This window comes from Prionailurus viverrinus, chromosome B3 (genome assembly GCF_022837055.1).
Source record: "Prionailurus viverrinus isolate Anna chromosome B3, UM_Priviv_1.0, whole genome shotgun sequence".
Taxonomy (NCBI): Eukaryota; Metazoa; Chordata; class Mammalia; order Carnivora; family Felidae; genus Prionailurus; species Prionailurus viverrinus.
Window position 1 is genome coordinate 36,331,687 of NC_062566.1, and position 17,239 is coordinate 36,348,925.

Consider the following 17,239-nt stretch of genomic DNA (forward strand, 5'->3'; position numbering starts at 1 on the left):
AATGCGCCTCACGTGCTGGGAGGAATTTTTTTCCCCCTGTCCCGCCGAAACCGAGGAAAGCATGCTGGGGCTTGTAGTCTTTGCGGGGCCTTTCCCTAGGTCCTCCGCGCTACTCCGTCGGGTCCCGCCTATTTTCTGCTCCCCTGGAGCTTTAGGCTCGTCTTGGCCCATTTGAAGACCAGGAAGTTGATAAATCGCGAGGCCCGCTGCTGAGAGACGGTGGCTTGGGTGGGACAATCGCCAGGGATGGCGGAGCGTAAGGATGGAGCGGGTGTCCGGGCTGCTTTCCTGGACGCGGAGCAGAGTCCTGTGGCTCTCCGGCCTCTTTGAGCGGGGAGCTGCCCGGCAGCCCCGGATCATGGAAGAGAAAGCGCTAGAGGTTTATGGTAATTAATTTTACCCAGGGCAGCGTGTGGCTTTGTATGTGGAGACGGGGGTAACAGGGGCTTCACCTGAGGGCTGGGGGTGGAAACTCCGGTTTTTTCTGGGTCTCGGCGGAAAGCTTGGGAAGCCTTTTCTCCGGAGTGGGGAAATGTGGGTCTTTCTGGGACTGGGGCTCTTCCCAAACTTGGGGCTAAGCCGAGCCTGGAGGTCTTAAACGCCTCATTTCCCTCTCATGCCCTAGTGCCCTTCTCAAGACTTCTGGGCAGAGCAGGCGTCTAGGGTGCTTGGTTAGGAAGGAACGCTGGCGTGATTGCACTACTGGTCTCCTTCCTTGCGTTCCCTAACCCCTGGATACACATTCCTCCTCCTGCCACCACCGAGAGCACTGCTGGGTGACTAACGAGTTGGGGACTGGCCCAAGGTTACAGCCGCTCTCATGTGCAAAAGAAAATGCAGAGATTCCCCCGAGAGAAGAGGAGGACAAGACTGGTTCCCTGTACCTGGGCCTCGAAATTAGAGTTTCTTATCACAGCCAAGCCTGGAGTGCAAAAAACGAATACACAGAAACACACATATAGTCACATGTGTTTGTTTTGTTTTTAATCCCTTGGGACCATATTCTTCGTACAGATGAGAAAACAAAGGTTTAGAATGGTTAACTACCCAGAGGTCACGCTGCCACTAAACCAACGGCAAAAACCAAACCCCGGATCTTCTGATTTCAAACTTCGTGCACTTTACACCATTTCACAATTGTCTTATGGCTATCTGTTTTTGGAGTTAGGTAGTATTGTTTTTGAAAACTAAAAAGACTGGGACTAACTAATGTTCAGAGATTCCTGCTGACTGAGGAAGAAAGATTTAACCCTAAGAATACAAATAAAATGTGGGCAAGGATTATGGGCCAGTAGAAGGAGGTCACGGTTGGAAGAGACCTTTGGAGCCAATCTAATTTACCCCTCTCTTACTAGAGGCAGGACTTAATCAACCCTAGCTATATGATTATTGTGAGTGGAATGATCCCCACAACATGGACACATTCCTGTCTACAGCATCTCAGGACGGACGGGCACTTGGGGATACAACCTTGAAAGAGAGATGATTCTTGTCCTCAAGTTTATATTGAGGGAGACCTATGTAAGCAAAAACAGACTTTTTTATTATATGCAGTACCAACCAATAGACTTGAATAAGAGATACAATAGGAGGAAGGAGAGATCCTAATCTCTGATTGGGGAATCTGGAAAGAGTTTAAGGAGGAGTCACTTGAGTTAGGCATTGAAGTAGAAGTAGGTTCTGGATATATGGTGGGTAGAAGGCATACTAAACAGAGAAAAAGGAACAAAAGAATGGAGGTGAGAAAATAATACATTAGGGAATGGCAGATAGGTGGGTCTACAGGTTAGGGTTTGTGGTTTAAAGGTGAAAGTGCTGTCAAAAATAGTTTTAGGGGCACCTGGGTGGCTCAGTCGGTTAAGTGTTTGCCTCTTGATTTCATCTCAGGTCATGATCTCATAGTTTGTGGGATGGAGTCCTGTATGGGGTTGATGGCTTGGAGCCTGCTTGAGATTCTCTCTCTCTCTCTCTCGCTCTCGCTCTCGCTCCCCCTTCCCCTGCTTGTGCCATCTCTCTTTTTCTCTTTGTGTCAAAATAAATCAATAAACATTTAAAAAATTGTTTTCTATACCAGGTTGGAATTGGATACTGAAGGTTTAAATGTAAATAAAGAATATCTGTGCAGAGCCATAGAAGAATTTTTATCAGGGGAGTAATGTGAGAAGAACAACATTTCTTTCTAAAGAAATAAATCCAGAGCTCTCAAATCAGTAGAAAACCAGAGAAGTTTAATGCAGGATAAAATTTAATATCAGGCTTAAGTAACATAAAGAATATAATGTGGCCTGTATAAATGAGCCTTACAAGGAACATGCCTAGGATGAGGGGAAACAAATTTCTTTTTAAAAAGCGGTGTTTCTGGGGCACCTGGGTGGCGCAGTCGGTTAAGCGTCCGACTTCAGCCAGATCACGATCTCGCGGTCCGTGAGTTCGAGCCCCGCGTCAGGCTCTGGGCTGATGGCTCAGAGCCTGGAGCCTGTTTCTGATTCTGTGTCTCCCTCTCTCTCTGCCCCTCCCCCGTTCATGCTCTCTCTCTGTCCCAAAAATAAATTAAAAAAAAAAAAAAAAAAAAAAAAAGGCGGTGTTTCCCTGAGTCCCACGATGATAGAGCCTTGTGAAGAAGAAGCTTTTGTCTTTAGTTTTCCTGCCTCCATTTTGAAATTCTGTGGCTGATCAAGTGATAAGCCCAGGAGTTGCTGGGGAGAAGTTGCAATTTGATTGGTTTAGTTTTCCCAGTAGCATTTCTGATTATAAGGGTGCTATAAATAATACAACAAAACCTCAGGCCTGAGAACGTTGTCCCATCCTACGTGAACTCCCTCTACTCTCCTTTCTGCTTCACCATTTTTGTCTCATTCTCCTTTTCCATCTTCTTCTACAACCTCAGAGTAGGAAGGAAATCTTGTCCTCTCCAAGGCCAACCCAGGCTGCCATATCCTTGGTCTCATTCCCTTCTGTTTATTTTGCCAGTCGTGCCCCCCCCCCCCCCCCATATTTTCAGTCTCTCTTCTTCTATTTGGTTCTTCCCCTTGGGCTATATATAAAACACTCAAGTTTCCCTTACCCTTGTGATTGTTCTAGCTTTGTCCAAACCCACGATTCTTTTCTTTTCCCTTCCCCTTCCCTGCTGAAGCCCTAGGACTACATTTTTAGTTGCCACTCAGTTCCCCTTTTGCAAGCTGGCTTCTACCTTCATCCCTCTACTGAAACTGCTTTTTTACAGGTGATCTCCTGAGTGATAGATCCAAAGACCTGTTTCAGCTCTCGTCCACCTGAATTTTTCTGCAGCGTTTAATATTGTTAACCACCTCCCTTTCCATCTCTGCTTCTTGCTTTTATTTCTCCTTCTGATCCCTGAATTAGGTACTTCCCACAGATCTATTCTTGGGTCTCTCCCTTCACATTAGTGGTTCTCAAATTGTACTAAGAGGAACCTAAGGAATTTTTTAGAAGTCACAATGCTACCCATCAGTTAAATCAGGATCTTTAGGGGTAGGGCTTTAACATCAGTTTTTGTTTTGTTTTGTTTTTAAAGCAGTTCTGATAATTCCATTGGTCAGCCAAGCTTGAAAATTACTGTTAAACTCATTCTTCGTGAATCTGTGGGTTCAACAACCACTGTAGCTTTGGTGTTCTCTCTCTCCCTTTTCTTGATTAAGTTTTTAATTTTAATTCCAGTATAGTTAACTTAGTGTTATGTTAGTTTCAGGTGAACAATATAATGACCCAACAGTTCTATACATTACTCAGTGCTCCTCATAAATGTACTCTTAATTCCCTTCACCTGTTTCACCCATCCCTCAACCCACTTCCCCTCTGGTAACCGTCAGTTCTCCGTAGTTAAAAGTCTGTTCCTTGGTTTGTCTGTCTTTTTTTCCCCTTTGTTTGGTTGTTTTGTTTCTTAAATTCTGCATAAAAGTGAAATCATACAATATTTGTCTTTCTCTGACTTATTTCACTTAGCATTATATACTCTCTACCTCCATCCATGTCCTTGCAAATGGCAGTATTTCATTTTTTTTAATGGATGAATAATATTCCATTAAATATACAATGCAATATCATTCTGTCTCACATCTTCTTTAATCATCTATCAGTGGATGCACTTGGGCTGCTTCCATAGTTTGGCTTTTATAAATAATGCTGCAATAAACATCAGGGTGCATGTATCCCTTTGAATTAGTGTTTTTGTATTTTGGGGGTAAATACTCAGTAGTATGATTACTGGATTGTAGGGTAGTTCTATTTTTAATCTTTTGAGGAACCTCCATCCTGTTTTCCAGAGTGGCTACACCACTTTGCATTCCTACCAAGAGTGCCCAAGGGTTCCTTTTTTCTCCACATCCTTGCCATTGTTCATTTCTTGTGTTGTTGATTTTAGCCATTCTGACAGGTGTGAGGTGGTATCTCATTGTAGTTTTGATTTGCATTTCCCTGATGATGAGTGTTGTTGAGCATTTTTGTAAAGTTTATTTATTTATTTGGAGAGGGGAGTGGGCAGGGGCAGAGAGAGAGAGAAAGTATCCCAAGCAGGCTCTGCACTATCTGCATGGAGCTTGACTTGGGGCTCAAACCCACGAACTGTGAGATCATGACCTGAACCAAAGCCAAGAGTCGGTTGCTTAACTGACTGAGCCACACAGCACCCTGAGCATCTTTTTATGTGTCTCTTTAGCTTTGGTGGTCTCTTAAGCCTTATGTACCATTCAGTGTTGGCTGGAATGTCCCTTTGGGTTGCCCCTTAAGCACTTCAAAATCATTATGTATAAAATTGAACCCAGTTGCCCCAGCCCCACCCAACTTTCTTCCTGTGTTCTCCAGCTTTTTTTTTTTTTTTTACTCATTCTATCAGTGTTCTCCCAGACAGACTTAAAACCTGAGTCAGCTTCCATTTTCCCTTTCCTTGTCTTCTACATCCAAACGCTTGTCAAATTCTATTGATTCTGCCTCTGAAATGACTTCTCCATCTCTCGCCTCCTCTCCATTACTATTGTCATGTGCCTGTTTTGGGCCCAGCATTTTCAGCTGGCATCCCTGGTATCTACTCTTAGTTCCGAGTGTACCAGCTGGTGGATGAGTTACCAGCTGACAGTATAGTGCTGTCCACGTTTACTCCCTTGTTCAGAACCTCTTGATTCCTTATTACCTGTGGCTGGCTGTAAAAACAATCCTTGATGGTCTGGATGAATCTCTTATATCCTCACTTATGCTGAGTTCTAGGCAGACTAAACTTTTTTTTAATTAAAAAAAAATTTAAGTAATCTACACCCAACATGGGGATCAAACTCACAACCCCAAGATCAAGAGTCTCATGCATTAGCAACTGAGCCAACCAGGCACCCCTCAATTTCTGGTCCTTTAGTTTCCTTCAACCTTAAATGTCAGATATTGAAATGTCACCCATATTTAAAGGCTTGATTCAGATTCTGCTTTCATAAATCCTGATACCACATTCTCCGACACTTCTTTCTCCACATTTCTTTCCGACACTTTTCTCATTCTTATATTCTCTCTGCAATGTTGGGTCCAAAAACGGGTGTGATCTAATAGTAATCCAAGAAAACTGTCTTCTCAAAAGGAAACTGGTAGTGAAATTTTCTGTCAGAAATCTGGGGAGTTACTGTGATATTTGGTTTTAAAAAAATCAGTGTTTGGATTAGAGCTGACAAAGTCATCCTTATTTAGAATGTTCATGGGTCTTTCTGTTTTTGTTTTTTTTTTTAATTTTTTTTATTTAAAAAAAATTTTTTTTAACGTTTTTATTTATTTTTGAGACAGAGAGAGACAGGGCATGAATAGGGGAGGGACAGAGAGAGAAGGAGACACAGAATCGGAAGCAGGCTCCAGGCTCTGAGCTATTAGCCCAGAGCCCGACGCGGGGCTCGAACTCACGGACCGTGAGATCGTGACCTGAGCTGAAGTCGGATGCTTAACCGACTGAGCCACCCAGGCGCCCCATGTTTTTTTTTTTTTAATGTTCGTTTATTTTTGAGAGAGAGAGGGAGACACAGGATCCAAAGCAGGCTCTGCACTGGCAGCAAGAGACTGATGTGGGGCTCCAACTCAGGGACTGTGAGATCATGACCTGAGCCGAAGCCAGACGCTCAACTGACTGAGCCACCCAGGTGCCCCTAGAATATTCATGTTTTAACATAACACCTTGTCTCTGATGATTCTATAGATTTGATTCGAACCATCCGGGACCCAGAGAAGCCCAATACCTTAGAAGAACTGGAAGTGGTAACCGAAAGTAGTGTGGAGGTTCAGGAGGTAAACGAAGAAGACTATTTGGTTATTATCAGGTTCACGCCAACAGTACCTCACTGCTCTTTGGCAACCCTTATCGGTAAGGTTTTATATGTAAATATATTTTTAATTCTAAGTTATTTTACTGATAGTGACCCCGAATAACAATTAGCATCATATATCACACTTTACAGTTCGCACAGTATTTTCAGATGTGTATCTTCTGTAGTCCTCACAGGCTATGAGAGACTTTTTCAGATAAGGAACCTAAGACTCCGAGAGTCTAAGTGACTTGCTCAGAATCACATAGCCAGGAAACGACGAAGCTGAAGCTCAAACCCAGGTCTCCTGACTCCCAACATGATACCTCCTTTAGTTACACCATGCTGCTTCTCTTTGGTATACACACCTACAACGGCTGGAGAGTGGGTGTGAGCCAGTCCTCCCCTCAGTTCTGGAGATTGGAGTGGGTGCTCTCAGACTGGCACTGCTACCATCACCTTCTTCTCTAGCTGCTCTGTTGGCTTCAGTGAAGTATAGGCAGAAGTCCTAGTGGGAGAGGTGTTGTTTTTGTTTTTTGTTTTTTGTTTGTTTTTGTTTTTTTATTTGGGGGTTTATTTTGAAGGCTGTTTTCTATTTGAGAGGCTGCATTCCCAGTATTTTGGAATAGTTAGCAGTAAGATACATAAGAGGTGTCTTTGAATACATACTTTGTTACAAAGAAGAGGAAGGACATTTATTTCAAACCAAAATGTTCATCGGTAGGGGGTGGTTTAAATAATCAGTGCTGGTATGTATTAACAATGGAATACTATGTTGCTCTTAGAATGAAGAAACTCTCCATGTGCTGATATGGAAAGATCTTTATTACATAGTGTTAAGAAATAAAAGCAAGTGTAATATTGGTACGGTTGTGTAAAAAAAGGCAAAAGTAGACATTTGTATTTGATGGCCTATGCATGAAGAATACATAAGAAATGAATAGCTGTGATGGGGGTGGGTAGTATGGTGGTAGGAACGGGGCAGGTTGGAGGCAGGATGGGAGGGAGACTTTACTATGTACTTTTTCATATTTTTAAGTTTGTGAGCTATGGGACTATATTATCTATTTAAAAATAGATGTTTATAGGGGCGCCTGGGTGGCGCAGTCGGTTAAGCGACCGACTTCAGCCAGGTCACTATCTCGCGGTCCGTGAGTTCGAGCCCCGCGTCCGGCTCTGGGCTGATGGCTCAGAGCCTGGAGCCTGTTTCCCATTCTGTGTCTCCCTCTCTCTCTGCCCCTCCCCCATTCATGCTCTGTCTCTCTCTGTCCCAAAAATAAATAAATGTTGAAAAAAAAAAAAATAGATGTTTATAAAAAGGATCGAAAAGGTAAGCATTTTATTATTGCTTCCATGCTTGTGATTTCTGTCTTTTCTCACTTATTGATCTGGGATCCCTATTAGTGGTTTCTAGTATATGGGCCACATCTTGAGGGACTAGAGGGTTTGTGAATCCATAGGTAATATTGTAGTTATTAATATTCCATACTAGAAAAAGCATTTTGGGGTGTTTGTCTGTTTGTGAAGATTTTATTTTTAAGTTACCTCTGTACCTAATGTGGGGCTGGAGCTCACAACCTCGAGATCAAGAGTCGCATGCTCTGCTGACTGATCTGGCCAGGCACCCCAGAAAAAGTGTTTTTGAATGCATACTTATCTTTTTTGTCATTGGACAGTTTCTGAATCGCCAGATTCCAGAAGTGCTGCTGCTCTTTTGATGTGAAGGGGGTGTCTTAAAATATTTTGGTATATAAGGGTTCTTAAACAGAGGGTCTATTACTCCAAGAGTCTTCAGCAAATTGATTTTTCAAAAAGTAATGTTTATTTTGTGTTTTTTAAATTGCAAAAGTAATATCTTGGCAATAATTTGGAAACCCCCACAAAAGCATAAAGAACAAAATAAAAACCAGCTGTCATAAAAGAATGTGTGTTTGGGTTTAAAACTCCAGCTCCGTCAGGTCTGCCATTTTGTCGTCTTAGGCAAGTTACTTAACCTTTCTGGGCCTCAGTTTCCTAATCTGTAAAGTAGAGATAGTAAGAATAGCAACGGCATTACATAAGGATTAGATAATAGAAAGCTTGAAATAGATAAGCATAGGCAATTTTTTATTCATCATTAAATATTAGTTTTTAATTATATAGTCATGTAGGTCTGTGTTACTCACACAATACATTATGTTTTATACCATTTAGACCACTTCTAGGCTTTCACAATTATAAATTATACTATGATGAACAACTTTATATGTAAATATTTTTATATGTCTCCAGTTATTGCCTCAGGATAAAGTCCTTTAATTGGAATTATTGGGTCATGTGGTATAAGTATTTTCAAGCTTCTGGGTACATATTAGGAAATCCTTCTTAAAAAGTTTCTACTCTTTGAGGAATTAAGGAAATAATTCCATAGAAGAAAACAGTAGCATGTACAAAACATTTATCATAAACTTATAATAAAGAAATCTAGAAGAAATTATGGTATCTATTAAGGAAATGGCATCCAATATAATGGGATTTCTTATTGCTATTGAAACTGATAAATATAATCAAGGAATCAAAGTATCTGAGCAATGTATGAAAAAACTGAAATGCTAAGTTGAATTTGCATGATTGTAATTATTGAAAAAACTCTGTTTTTGAAAGTCCATGAAATTAAATGTAAAGACACCAAGATCTGATTATGGTAGATATTTCAGATCTATACACTTCAGGTTTTGTTTTTTGTTTTTGTGTTTTTGAGAGAGAGAGAGAGAGAGAGAGGGCGCAAGTGAGCATGGGGCAGAGAAAGAGAGGAGGGAGGGAGAGAGAGAGAGAAAGAAACGGGACTCACCTGAAGCAGGACTCGAGCTCACGAACCATGAGATTAAGACCTGAGCTGAAGTCAGATGCTTAACTGGCTGAGCCACCTAGGCACCCCCAGATCTGTACACTTCTTGAGCAAAGTTTTGTCGGGTTTTTTTTTTTTTTTTTTGGCTCTTTCAATATGAGTTTCAGTTAGGACCCTTGCCTTTTTAGAGGTTAGTAGAGTAGTGTAGTAACCATGTTCAATAGATATGATCGGAAAACTTAATAAAAAGAGCTCTCTTTCTGACATTTGGGAGGCATTTCCTGTGAGCAGATAGTACTAAACAGGGAAGGGCACCTGGGTGCATTCCCCTGGGATTGCTGACGTTGTCACCTACTCAGAATTATCCTGGTAGATAATTGCAGAGACAAAGGAAACTCAAAGGGGGTGAGCGGGTAAGGCAGAGAAACCAGTTGTTAACTATTTGTGTAGACTTAAGTCCAGACAAGAATAGCTGGAGGCAGGTGTGATCCAATATGAAGGGCATAGGATTTGGAGTCAGAAGGTCTATATTTAGCTCCCAGCTGTCCACCTGTTAACTATATGATGTCAAACAAATCACTTATCTTGGTTCCTGGCTGTAAAATGAAAATGATAACAATAGTAATGGCTAATATTATTAGATACTTTTTATGTACCAAGTACTATTTTAGGCACATTGTGTAACTATTTATTACTTATAACACCCCTATATAGAGTGGTACTGTTATAATACTTACTTTATGGATAAGCAAACTGAAGTTCAGAAGAATTAAGTAGCTTGCCCAGGGTCACATAGCTAGTATGTTCTGGAACCACTCTTGAACCCAAAGAATCTATCTCAGTAATGCTGTACTGCTTCTCTTGAGGATTTTGATGCTCAAGAAAGTGCTTTGTGAGTTGTGAAACAGTTATTATTTACTTTATGGATAAAACACCTACCAACAGTGAGTAGAACACATGAGAATGTTCAGATGGTGTACAGGTAACAGATAAAAGAGACAGCGTGGGGAGAAGAAGAACTCTCCAGATAGGCTTTAAGGAGATGGTTTAAAGGGAAAACCCCTTAAAGAAATGATATATTGTGTTTAGAGTTCTTTAATATGTATTATGAAATTCCTGTGTTCTAGACTCGAAGCACTCCGGAACACTTCTGTGCATAATAAGAACAATTCGATTTCTGTGTCTTGGGATGTTGATTTAATTAAAAATTCATTCCTTATTTTGAAGTGGGGGAAGAAGTAGAGCATGGGCACAAAAGAGTCTGTTCCAAGCCCAGTTTTAATTTCTCTTACAAGTCTCAACAAGGGGAAAAAAAATCATTGAACTGTGACTTGGCGTTGGGGTGGCTAACCGAACTTCAGAGGAACTTGTTTCAGGGCAACAGTTCTATTTGTACATTGCGGCGTAGAGGATTCCAAACTTGTGAAGTTTCTTGTGGTCCTTTTTAAGTGGCTCTTACTTGGTTTTATTTTATTTTATTTTTAAATTTTTTAAATTATTTATATTTGAGAGAGAGAAAGAGAGACACAGTGCTTGAGTGGGAGAGGGGCAGAGAGACGGAAGCCCAGAATCTGAAGCAGGCTCCAGGCCCCAAGCTGTCAGCACAGAGCCCGACATGGGGCTGAAACTCATGAAGCACGAGATCATGACCTGAGCCAAAGTTGGATGCCCAACCGACTGAGCCACCCAGGCTCCCCTAAGTGACTCTTACTTGGTTTTAAATATTTGGGTGATCTGGTCTGTTAGTGTTCAATAAAGTGTAATGAGTGAATTGACCTTTGCTTGAAGGCAAATCGATGCAGTAGAAAGGACCTAGGCTTTGCAGTGGTCTTGGGTTTTAGTCCCAACTGCCACTTTACTAGCTCAGTGATGTTGGGCAAGTTACATTGTGACCTTGGTTTCATAATTTATAGAATGGGTTTGGTAATATTTGGCTCACTGGAGTATTATGAGGAGTATGTAAGACTAAATAAAAGTTGCTAGCATGGTGCATGGCTCAAAGGAAACCTATGCTGGGTTGAGCCAAAGCTGTTTCCAGCTACTGTACTGTATGGAGATATCTACACACAGCTGTATGCTTTTTCAAGAACTAATAAAAGAATAGATAATTGGGGCCATTTTTTTTTCCCCCTCTACAGGGCTGTGCTTAAGAGTAAAACTTCAGCGGTGTTTACCGTTTAAACATAAGGTAAGGAAGAGTTTCTTGTTTTATAACTGCTTTATTGAGATTTAATTCACATTTCACACAGTTCCACCTGTTGAAAGTGTACAACTTAATTGTTTTTAGTATATTCACTGAGTTTTGCAACCATCACTACTATCAGTTTTAAAACATTTTTATCACCTCAGTAAGAAACCCCACACCTATTTCCCCAAACCTTCCCCTAACCCCAGCTAACCACTGATCTACTTTTGGTCTCTGTATATTTGTTTATTCTGGATGTTTAATTCAAATGGAATCATACGTTTGTCGTCTTTTTCCACTTAAAATATTATTTTCAGAGTTCATCCATGTTGTAGCATGTGTCAGTATTTCAGTCCTTTTTATTGCCTTACACTATTCCCGTTGTATGAATATACCATAGTTTATCTGTTGATTAGTTGACGGACACTTGGGTTGTTTACGCTTTTTGTCTATTATAAATTTGTTTGGGCATATGTTTTCATTTTTCCTCTACCTAGGAGGGGAATTGCTGGATCTTTTGCTAACTGTATTTAACCTTTTGAGGAACTGCTAGACTGTTTCCCAGAGCTACTTCACCGTTTTACATTCCCACCAGCAGTATGAGGGTTCTGATTTCTCCACATCTTTACTTACACTTCTGTTTGATCTGTATTATTACTATCTTTTTCATTATAGCCATCCTGGTGGGTTGGAAGTGATAACTCATGGTTTTGATTTCCATTTCTCTGGTGGCTAATAATGTTAAGCATATTTTGGTGTGCAAAAATTTTAAACCAAGTAAGAACCACTTAGAAAGGGCCGCAAGTAACCTCTCGAATTCAGAATCTTCTATGCCTACCCGGTACCAAACCAACTGTGTGGTTTCGCTGAGGTATTGTTAGTTCATATAGGAATCGCAGGGTAAGTGCTTGACTTTTCCCCTTTATTTACCATTTTCCAGAGTAATAAGTCGTGCATAATTTAAACCAAAGTAAGTGAGTATAAAGTGATTTTATACCTGTTGCTTTATTGTCTGGAAGAAGAGTTAGTGTCATGCCACTAGGGGAATTTATATGGTGTTTTGTTTTTAAAAAAAGACTGTTCTAGATGACCTCTGGGCTCTTTTAACCATAATAAGGTATGATTTTTTTTCACTCTTGAAAAACGTTTATCTCAGTAGTAAAATAACTTTATAAGAATTAGTTAATACACTCCACTGTTCTCTGGAAAGTAGACACGAGTTTATCATATAGCATGCTTTATTTGCCATGGGATTTGCAATAATTTTGTGGGTTTATCTCAGAAGCTCCAGTTCTTGGAGGTTAGCTAATCTGAGGGAGTGCAGGAGGCCTGGAGGGATACCTTAACTGATATTATACTTGAGAGGAAATTTAGCAAGATAACAGTGTATGAGAAAAAGGAGGATACTGACAACTGTATATTGTGATCCTATTTTTGTAAAATAAGCAAAGAAAAGAAACTTCCAACCTTGGTGTGTGTGTGTGTGTGTGTGTGTGTGTGTGTGTATAAAATCTATATTCCATTGTTAGGTATGGAGAAAAAATATGGAAGAAATTACACGAGATTATTAGTATAGCTTGCTTGGGGCTTGGGGCAGGGAGTAAGTTTAGATACTTTAGGTACTAATTTGGGAGGAAGAGGTAGAGAGATCCATGAGTGAAATATGTTTGAGATCTCATTTGTGTAAAGTTTTATTTGTATGTATGCATTTTAAAAAGTAATTAATGGGAATAACCCTGCAAGCCTTCCCACAGGTGACCAAAATTTAAAATCCTGCTAATTTCAGTCCTTGTTTTAGAAGGATCTGTCACTGATGTTAGAAAAAGGAATTGGGCTTTCATCCTTAGGCTCTTGAGTCCTCTGTGCATTGCACTTCACTCATTATCGTAGAGTACTCTAAATGTTTTGCTTTTAATATTTTTTTCTTCCTAGTTGGAAATCTACATTTCGGAAGGAACCCACTCAACGGAGGAAGACAGTAAGTCAATCCTGACTCATTATTAGAAAGAAACAACTTCAGATAGTACTTCATCTTGGATACCAAGTTATTCTGCCATCCAACTATCTACGGGGTTAAAAAAGTGCAGAATTAGTTGTTAGCTCTTCCTTGAGGGGGAACCTAGACTTTTCAAGAAGTGGTTTTTCTGTAGGACTCTAGGTGAACTAGAGGTAAGACCTATGGATATTGGCTGGTTTAGGCTAGGAGCTGCACATCTCTGAAGAATATCCAGCTTTAGGGACCTTGACTTATAAACTCTAAGGAGGGCTTGATATTTTTCTTGGATGCAGGATAGAGAGCTATGTACTTAAAATTTAAATTGAAGGTCCAGAAAAGAATATGGACATTTCTTTTGAACTCTTACATCAAGAGTGCTTTTAGCAAATTATAGACAACAGATATGGGCCAGTACCTTAATTATATGAAGATCCATGCAGACTCATTAAAAAAAAGACCTAGTAGATGAAGGAAAATTCACAGAACTAAGAGATAAACATGGGGTAATGTTCTCACTCATCATTAATCAGGGATTATAAATTACAACAAAAATATGGAGCCATTTTTCACTTCCTCTTTTATGTGTTTGTTTATTTGTTTTTATTTATACTGTCAGATATTTTTTGCAAAGTGATAATTCATGTATTGTTGTTGACAATATAATTAGTTAAAAAATGTTGGGAAGTAATTCACTGATGAGAACCAAAACCATGAAAATATTCATATCCCTTGATCTAACAATGCCACTTTTAAGAATCTTTCCAAAAAGAAGGGTGTATGTATAAAGGTGCTCAATGTAGCATAGTCTTTATAATTAATTTAGAAGACATATAATTTTTGATGTGTTAAATTACCCTGTAATTAAAAAAAAAAATAGGTTAAAGGGGGAAAAATAGAAAATTTCAAAATTTCGTTTACTCTTTACTCTGTATGGAAATATGTATATGGACAAAGACTAGAAAGAAAGAAATGAAAATAGTCGTAGAAGAGTAGTAGGATTATAGGGTGTAATTTTCTCTGTAAGTCTCCCTTCTAGAACTTAGGAATCATTAGCCAAAATGAGCTTTAATTTACCAAGGAGTTAAATTCTGTTTTAACAGGTTAAAAAAATTTGTTACTGTATATTGACACAGTTCCTTTGCTAACTTTGTCTGTATTTTGCAGTCAACAAGCAGATAAATGACAAAGAGCGAGTGGCAGCTGCAATGGAAAACCCCAATTTACGGGAAATCGTGGAACAGTGTGTCCTTGAACCTGACTGATGGCTGTTTTAAGAGCCACTTAACTTTAATTGTTTGGTATATTTGTTTAAATTCTTTGTAAAATGTAAAGACTCATGTTTAATACATAGGTGATTTGTACCTCGAAGCATTTTTTTAATGGATGATTTGCAAGCAAGATTTAATTATATGTAGTACTTAGTTTGTTCAGTGTATAACATTCTCAGGATTTGTAACACTTAAATGATCAGACAGAAGAATATTTTCTAGTTATTATGTGTCAGACAAGTTGCTATTTTTCTGACGCCTCTTCTGGTACAACTACTTTTCATGTCAAATATTTACTGTGCCCAAATGCGTTCAACTTAAATCATTACTCTGTAGAATAAATAAAACAGAGATGATTCTTGTAATGACATACTTTAGAATGTTTTTATTGAATTATAAATTTTAGTGTAAATGTCAACTCAAAAGAAATTTAAAAGCTTTATTTTCTTATTAGAATGTAGAATCAGAAATCAGAGAACCAGAAAGAACCCTTAAAATCAAGCCTAGGCCCTGCTTTCCTTCAAGGACAGTCTGGGACCCATTGGTAGATGAGGAAGAAACATGGAGAGGGTCAGATATCATACATAATTTTGAAGATCAAGAAGTCCCCAAAGAAGTTTTGATTAAACCAGTCTGAATTTACGGTCTCTTCTTTACTTGAACTTTGTTTAGTTTGTTTTAGGGGCTAATGATATTTGAGGTGTAACAGGGTGTGGAAGGCAGCCGCCAAGATGTTCCCCAGTGATCCTTGATTTCTGATGTTCATGCCCTGTAGAGTTGCCTTCGATATTGAATCAGAGCTAGTAGGTGTAGCTAATCAAGAATCAGAGGTGATAGTGTGTGACTTACGAGGCTAGATCATAATAGGCGTTGTTGCATTCATCTTGATTTCTTGAATTGCTCACTCCTCGGGAATCCAGCCACCCTGTCATGAGAACAGTCAAGCACCCTGTGGAGAATTCCACAAAGAGAGGAACTGAGGCCTTCTACCAACAACCAGCACCAAATTGCAAGCCATAGGAGTGAGCCATGTTAGAAGTGATCCTCCAGCCTCAGTCAAGCTGATATTTTGATTGGAACCTCAAGAGACCCTGAGCCAGAACTGCCTAGCTAAGGTGCCCAAATTCCTGACCCAGAGAAGCTGTGAGCAATAATAAATGTTTATTGTTTATACCACAAGTTTTGGGGTAATTTGTTGTATAGCAATAAGTAACTAATGCACAAGTTCCTAGAATGGAACTCTTCTGCCTTAAATTTAATTGAGGATACAAAGGGGAAAACAGGAGAACTTATTCCAACGCTCTTGATAACCCTTTATCCACTTTGGGAATACAAGTTTTGAAAGAACAGAGAAGATTTTGTAAGAAGTTTAATGAGATTTTTCAGATAAAGTTGTTACTGTGTTGAGTTCCAACCCCCATTTTGGAGGAAGGGTAGGGAAGTGGTATCTACCACTATCTTCAGAGGGAAGTTCTCAGGGGACAACTCAGAGTTTGGGAATGTGTTCCCTGCAGTTGGGAGATGCAGCAAACTGGTACCAGACTCAGGCCTGAGAAAAAAGGTGGAAGTGGGCTGGAGGCCGGGCTGGAGGTGAAGGCTGACTCCTGCCTAGGAAACCTAGAGGAAAGAAAAGGCCAATGACTTTGGTGACAGAGCCCTCCGGGCAAGGAACACATGAATACCTCTCATGGACCGTGCTGTGGGTTCATATTTGACAGTGTCCAACAGGCCATCAGCAGAGCCAAGGAGACCTCCACAGAAAGGGTCTGGACATGTCCTGCCTGGTGCCCAGGGACTGAGGAGAGAGGACAGCAAATGAGCAACAAGGGGGGAGATGCATCTGCCGGGGTCAAGGGTGCAGCAGGAAGCTCTGGAAGGCTCATGAAAGTACTAACCCGAGAGAGAGACCCAGCTGTAATCACCAGGCAGGCCCAGAGAGCACAGAGTCCAACAGCTAAGTCAGAACCGTTCAGTCTCCAGTGTTCCTTCCTCCTCAGCCTCCAAAGCAGTGGTAGAATAACTAGCAAGCAGGGGAGTTGAAGAGGAGGAAAGAAAAGAGCAAAGGACTGCATCCCATTGCTCTGCTGTAGGTTTTTACCCTGAAGCAGACTCAAAAGACTTAATGCCAAGTTTGTAGTTTTGACTATTAGGTGTGACTAGATACTCTCTTTTTTTTTAACTAATTTATTTATTTTGAGAAAGAGCTGGGAAGGGGCAGAGAGGGAGAGAGAGAACCCCAAGCAGACTCTGTGCTGTCAGTGCAGAGCCCGACGCGGGGCTCAATCCCACGAACTGTGCGATCATGACCAGAGCCGAAACCAAGAGCTGGACCCTCAACCGACTCAGCCACCCTGGCGCCCCTAGATGTGACTAGATATTTGGTGATTAAAACTGACAGGAAGACAATCTGACAGAAAATCACGTGTCTGCCCAAATCTTCCCTGTTGGGCAGAGGAAAATCATGTCTTCTCAACAAAGTGTCAAAGGATAGTGGGGGACAAAAATAAAACATTATTTTTTTTTATTTTTTTTATTTAAAAAAAAATTTTTTTAACGTTTATTTATTTTTGGGACAGAGAGAGACAGAGCATGAATGGGGGAGGGGCAGAGAGAGAGGGAGACACAGAATCTGAAGCAGCCTCCAGGCTCTGAGCCATCAGCCCAGAGCCCAATGCG

The 17,239-nt window shown here is 40.3% G+C and overlaps 1 protein-coding gene across 2 annotated transcripts; it reads left to right on the forward strand.

The window, feature by feature from the left end:
* Positions 1-102: 102 nt before the first annotated feature.
* On the forward strand, positions 103-15,742 carry CIAO2A (cytosolic iron-sulfur assembly component 2A). Of its 2 annotated transcripts, XM_047861759.1 has the most exons (5): positions 108-386; positions 6,182-6,346; positions 11,253-11,302; positions 13,232-13,277; positions 14,460-15,742. In XM_047861759.1, exons 1-5 carry the CDS (start codon positions 263-265, stop codon positions 14,555-14,557), a joined length of 483 nt encoding a protein of 160 aa, XP_047717715.1. In that variant the 5' UTR covers positions 108-262; the 3' UTR covers positions 14,558-15,742. The 2 variants fall into 2 exon arrangements, with proteins under 2 accessions (XP_047717716.1, XP_047717715.1); XM_047861760.1 differs by lacking the exon at positions 11,253-11,302 and having other exon boundaries at positions 103-386.
* Positions 15,743-17,239: the final 1,497 nt, after the last annotated feature.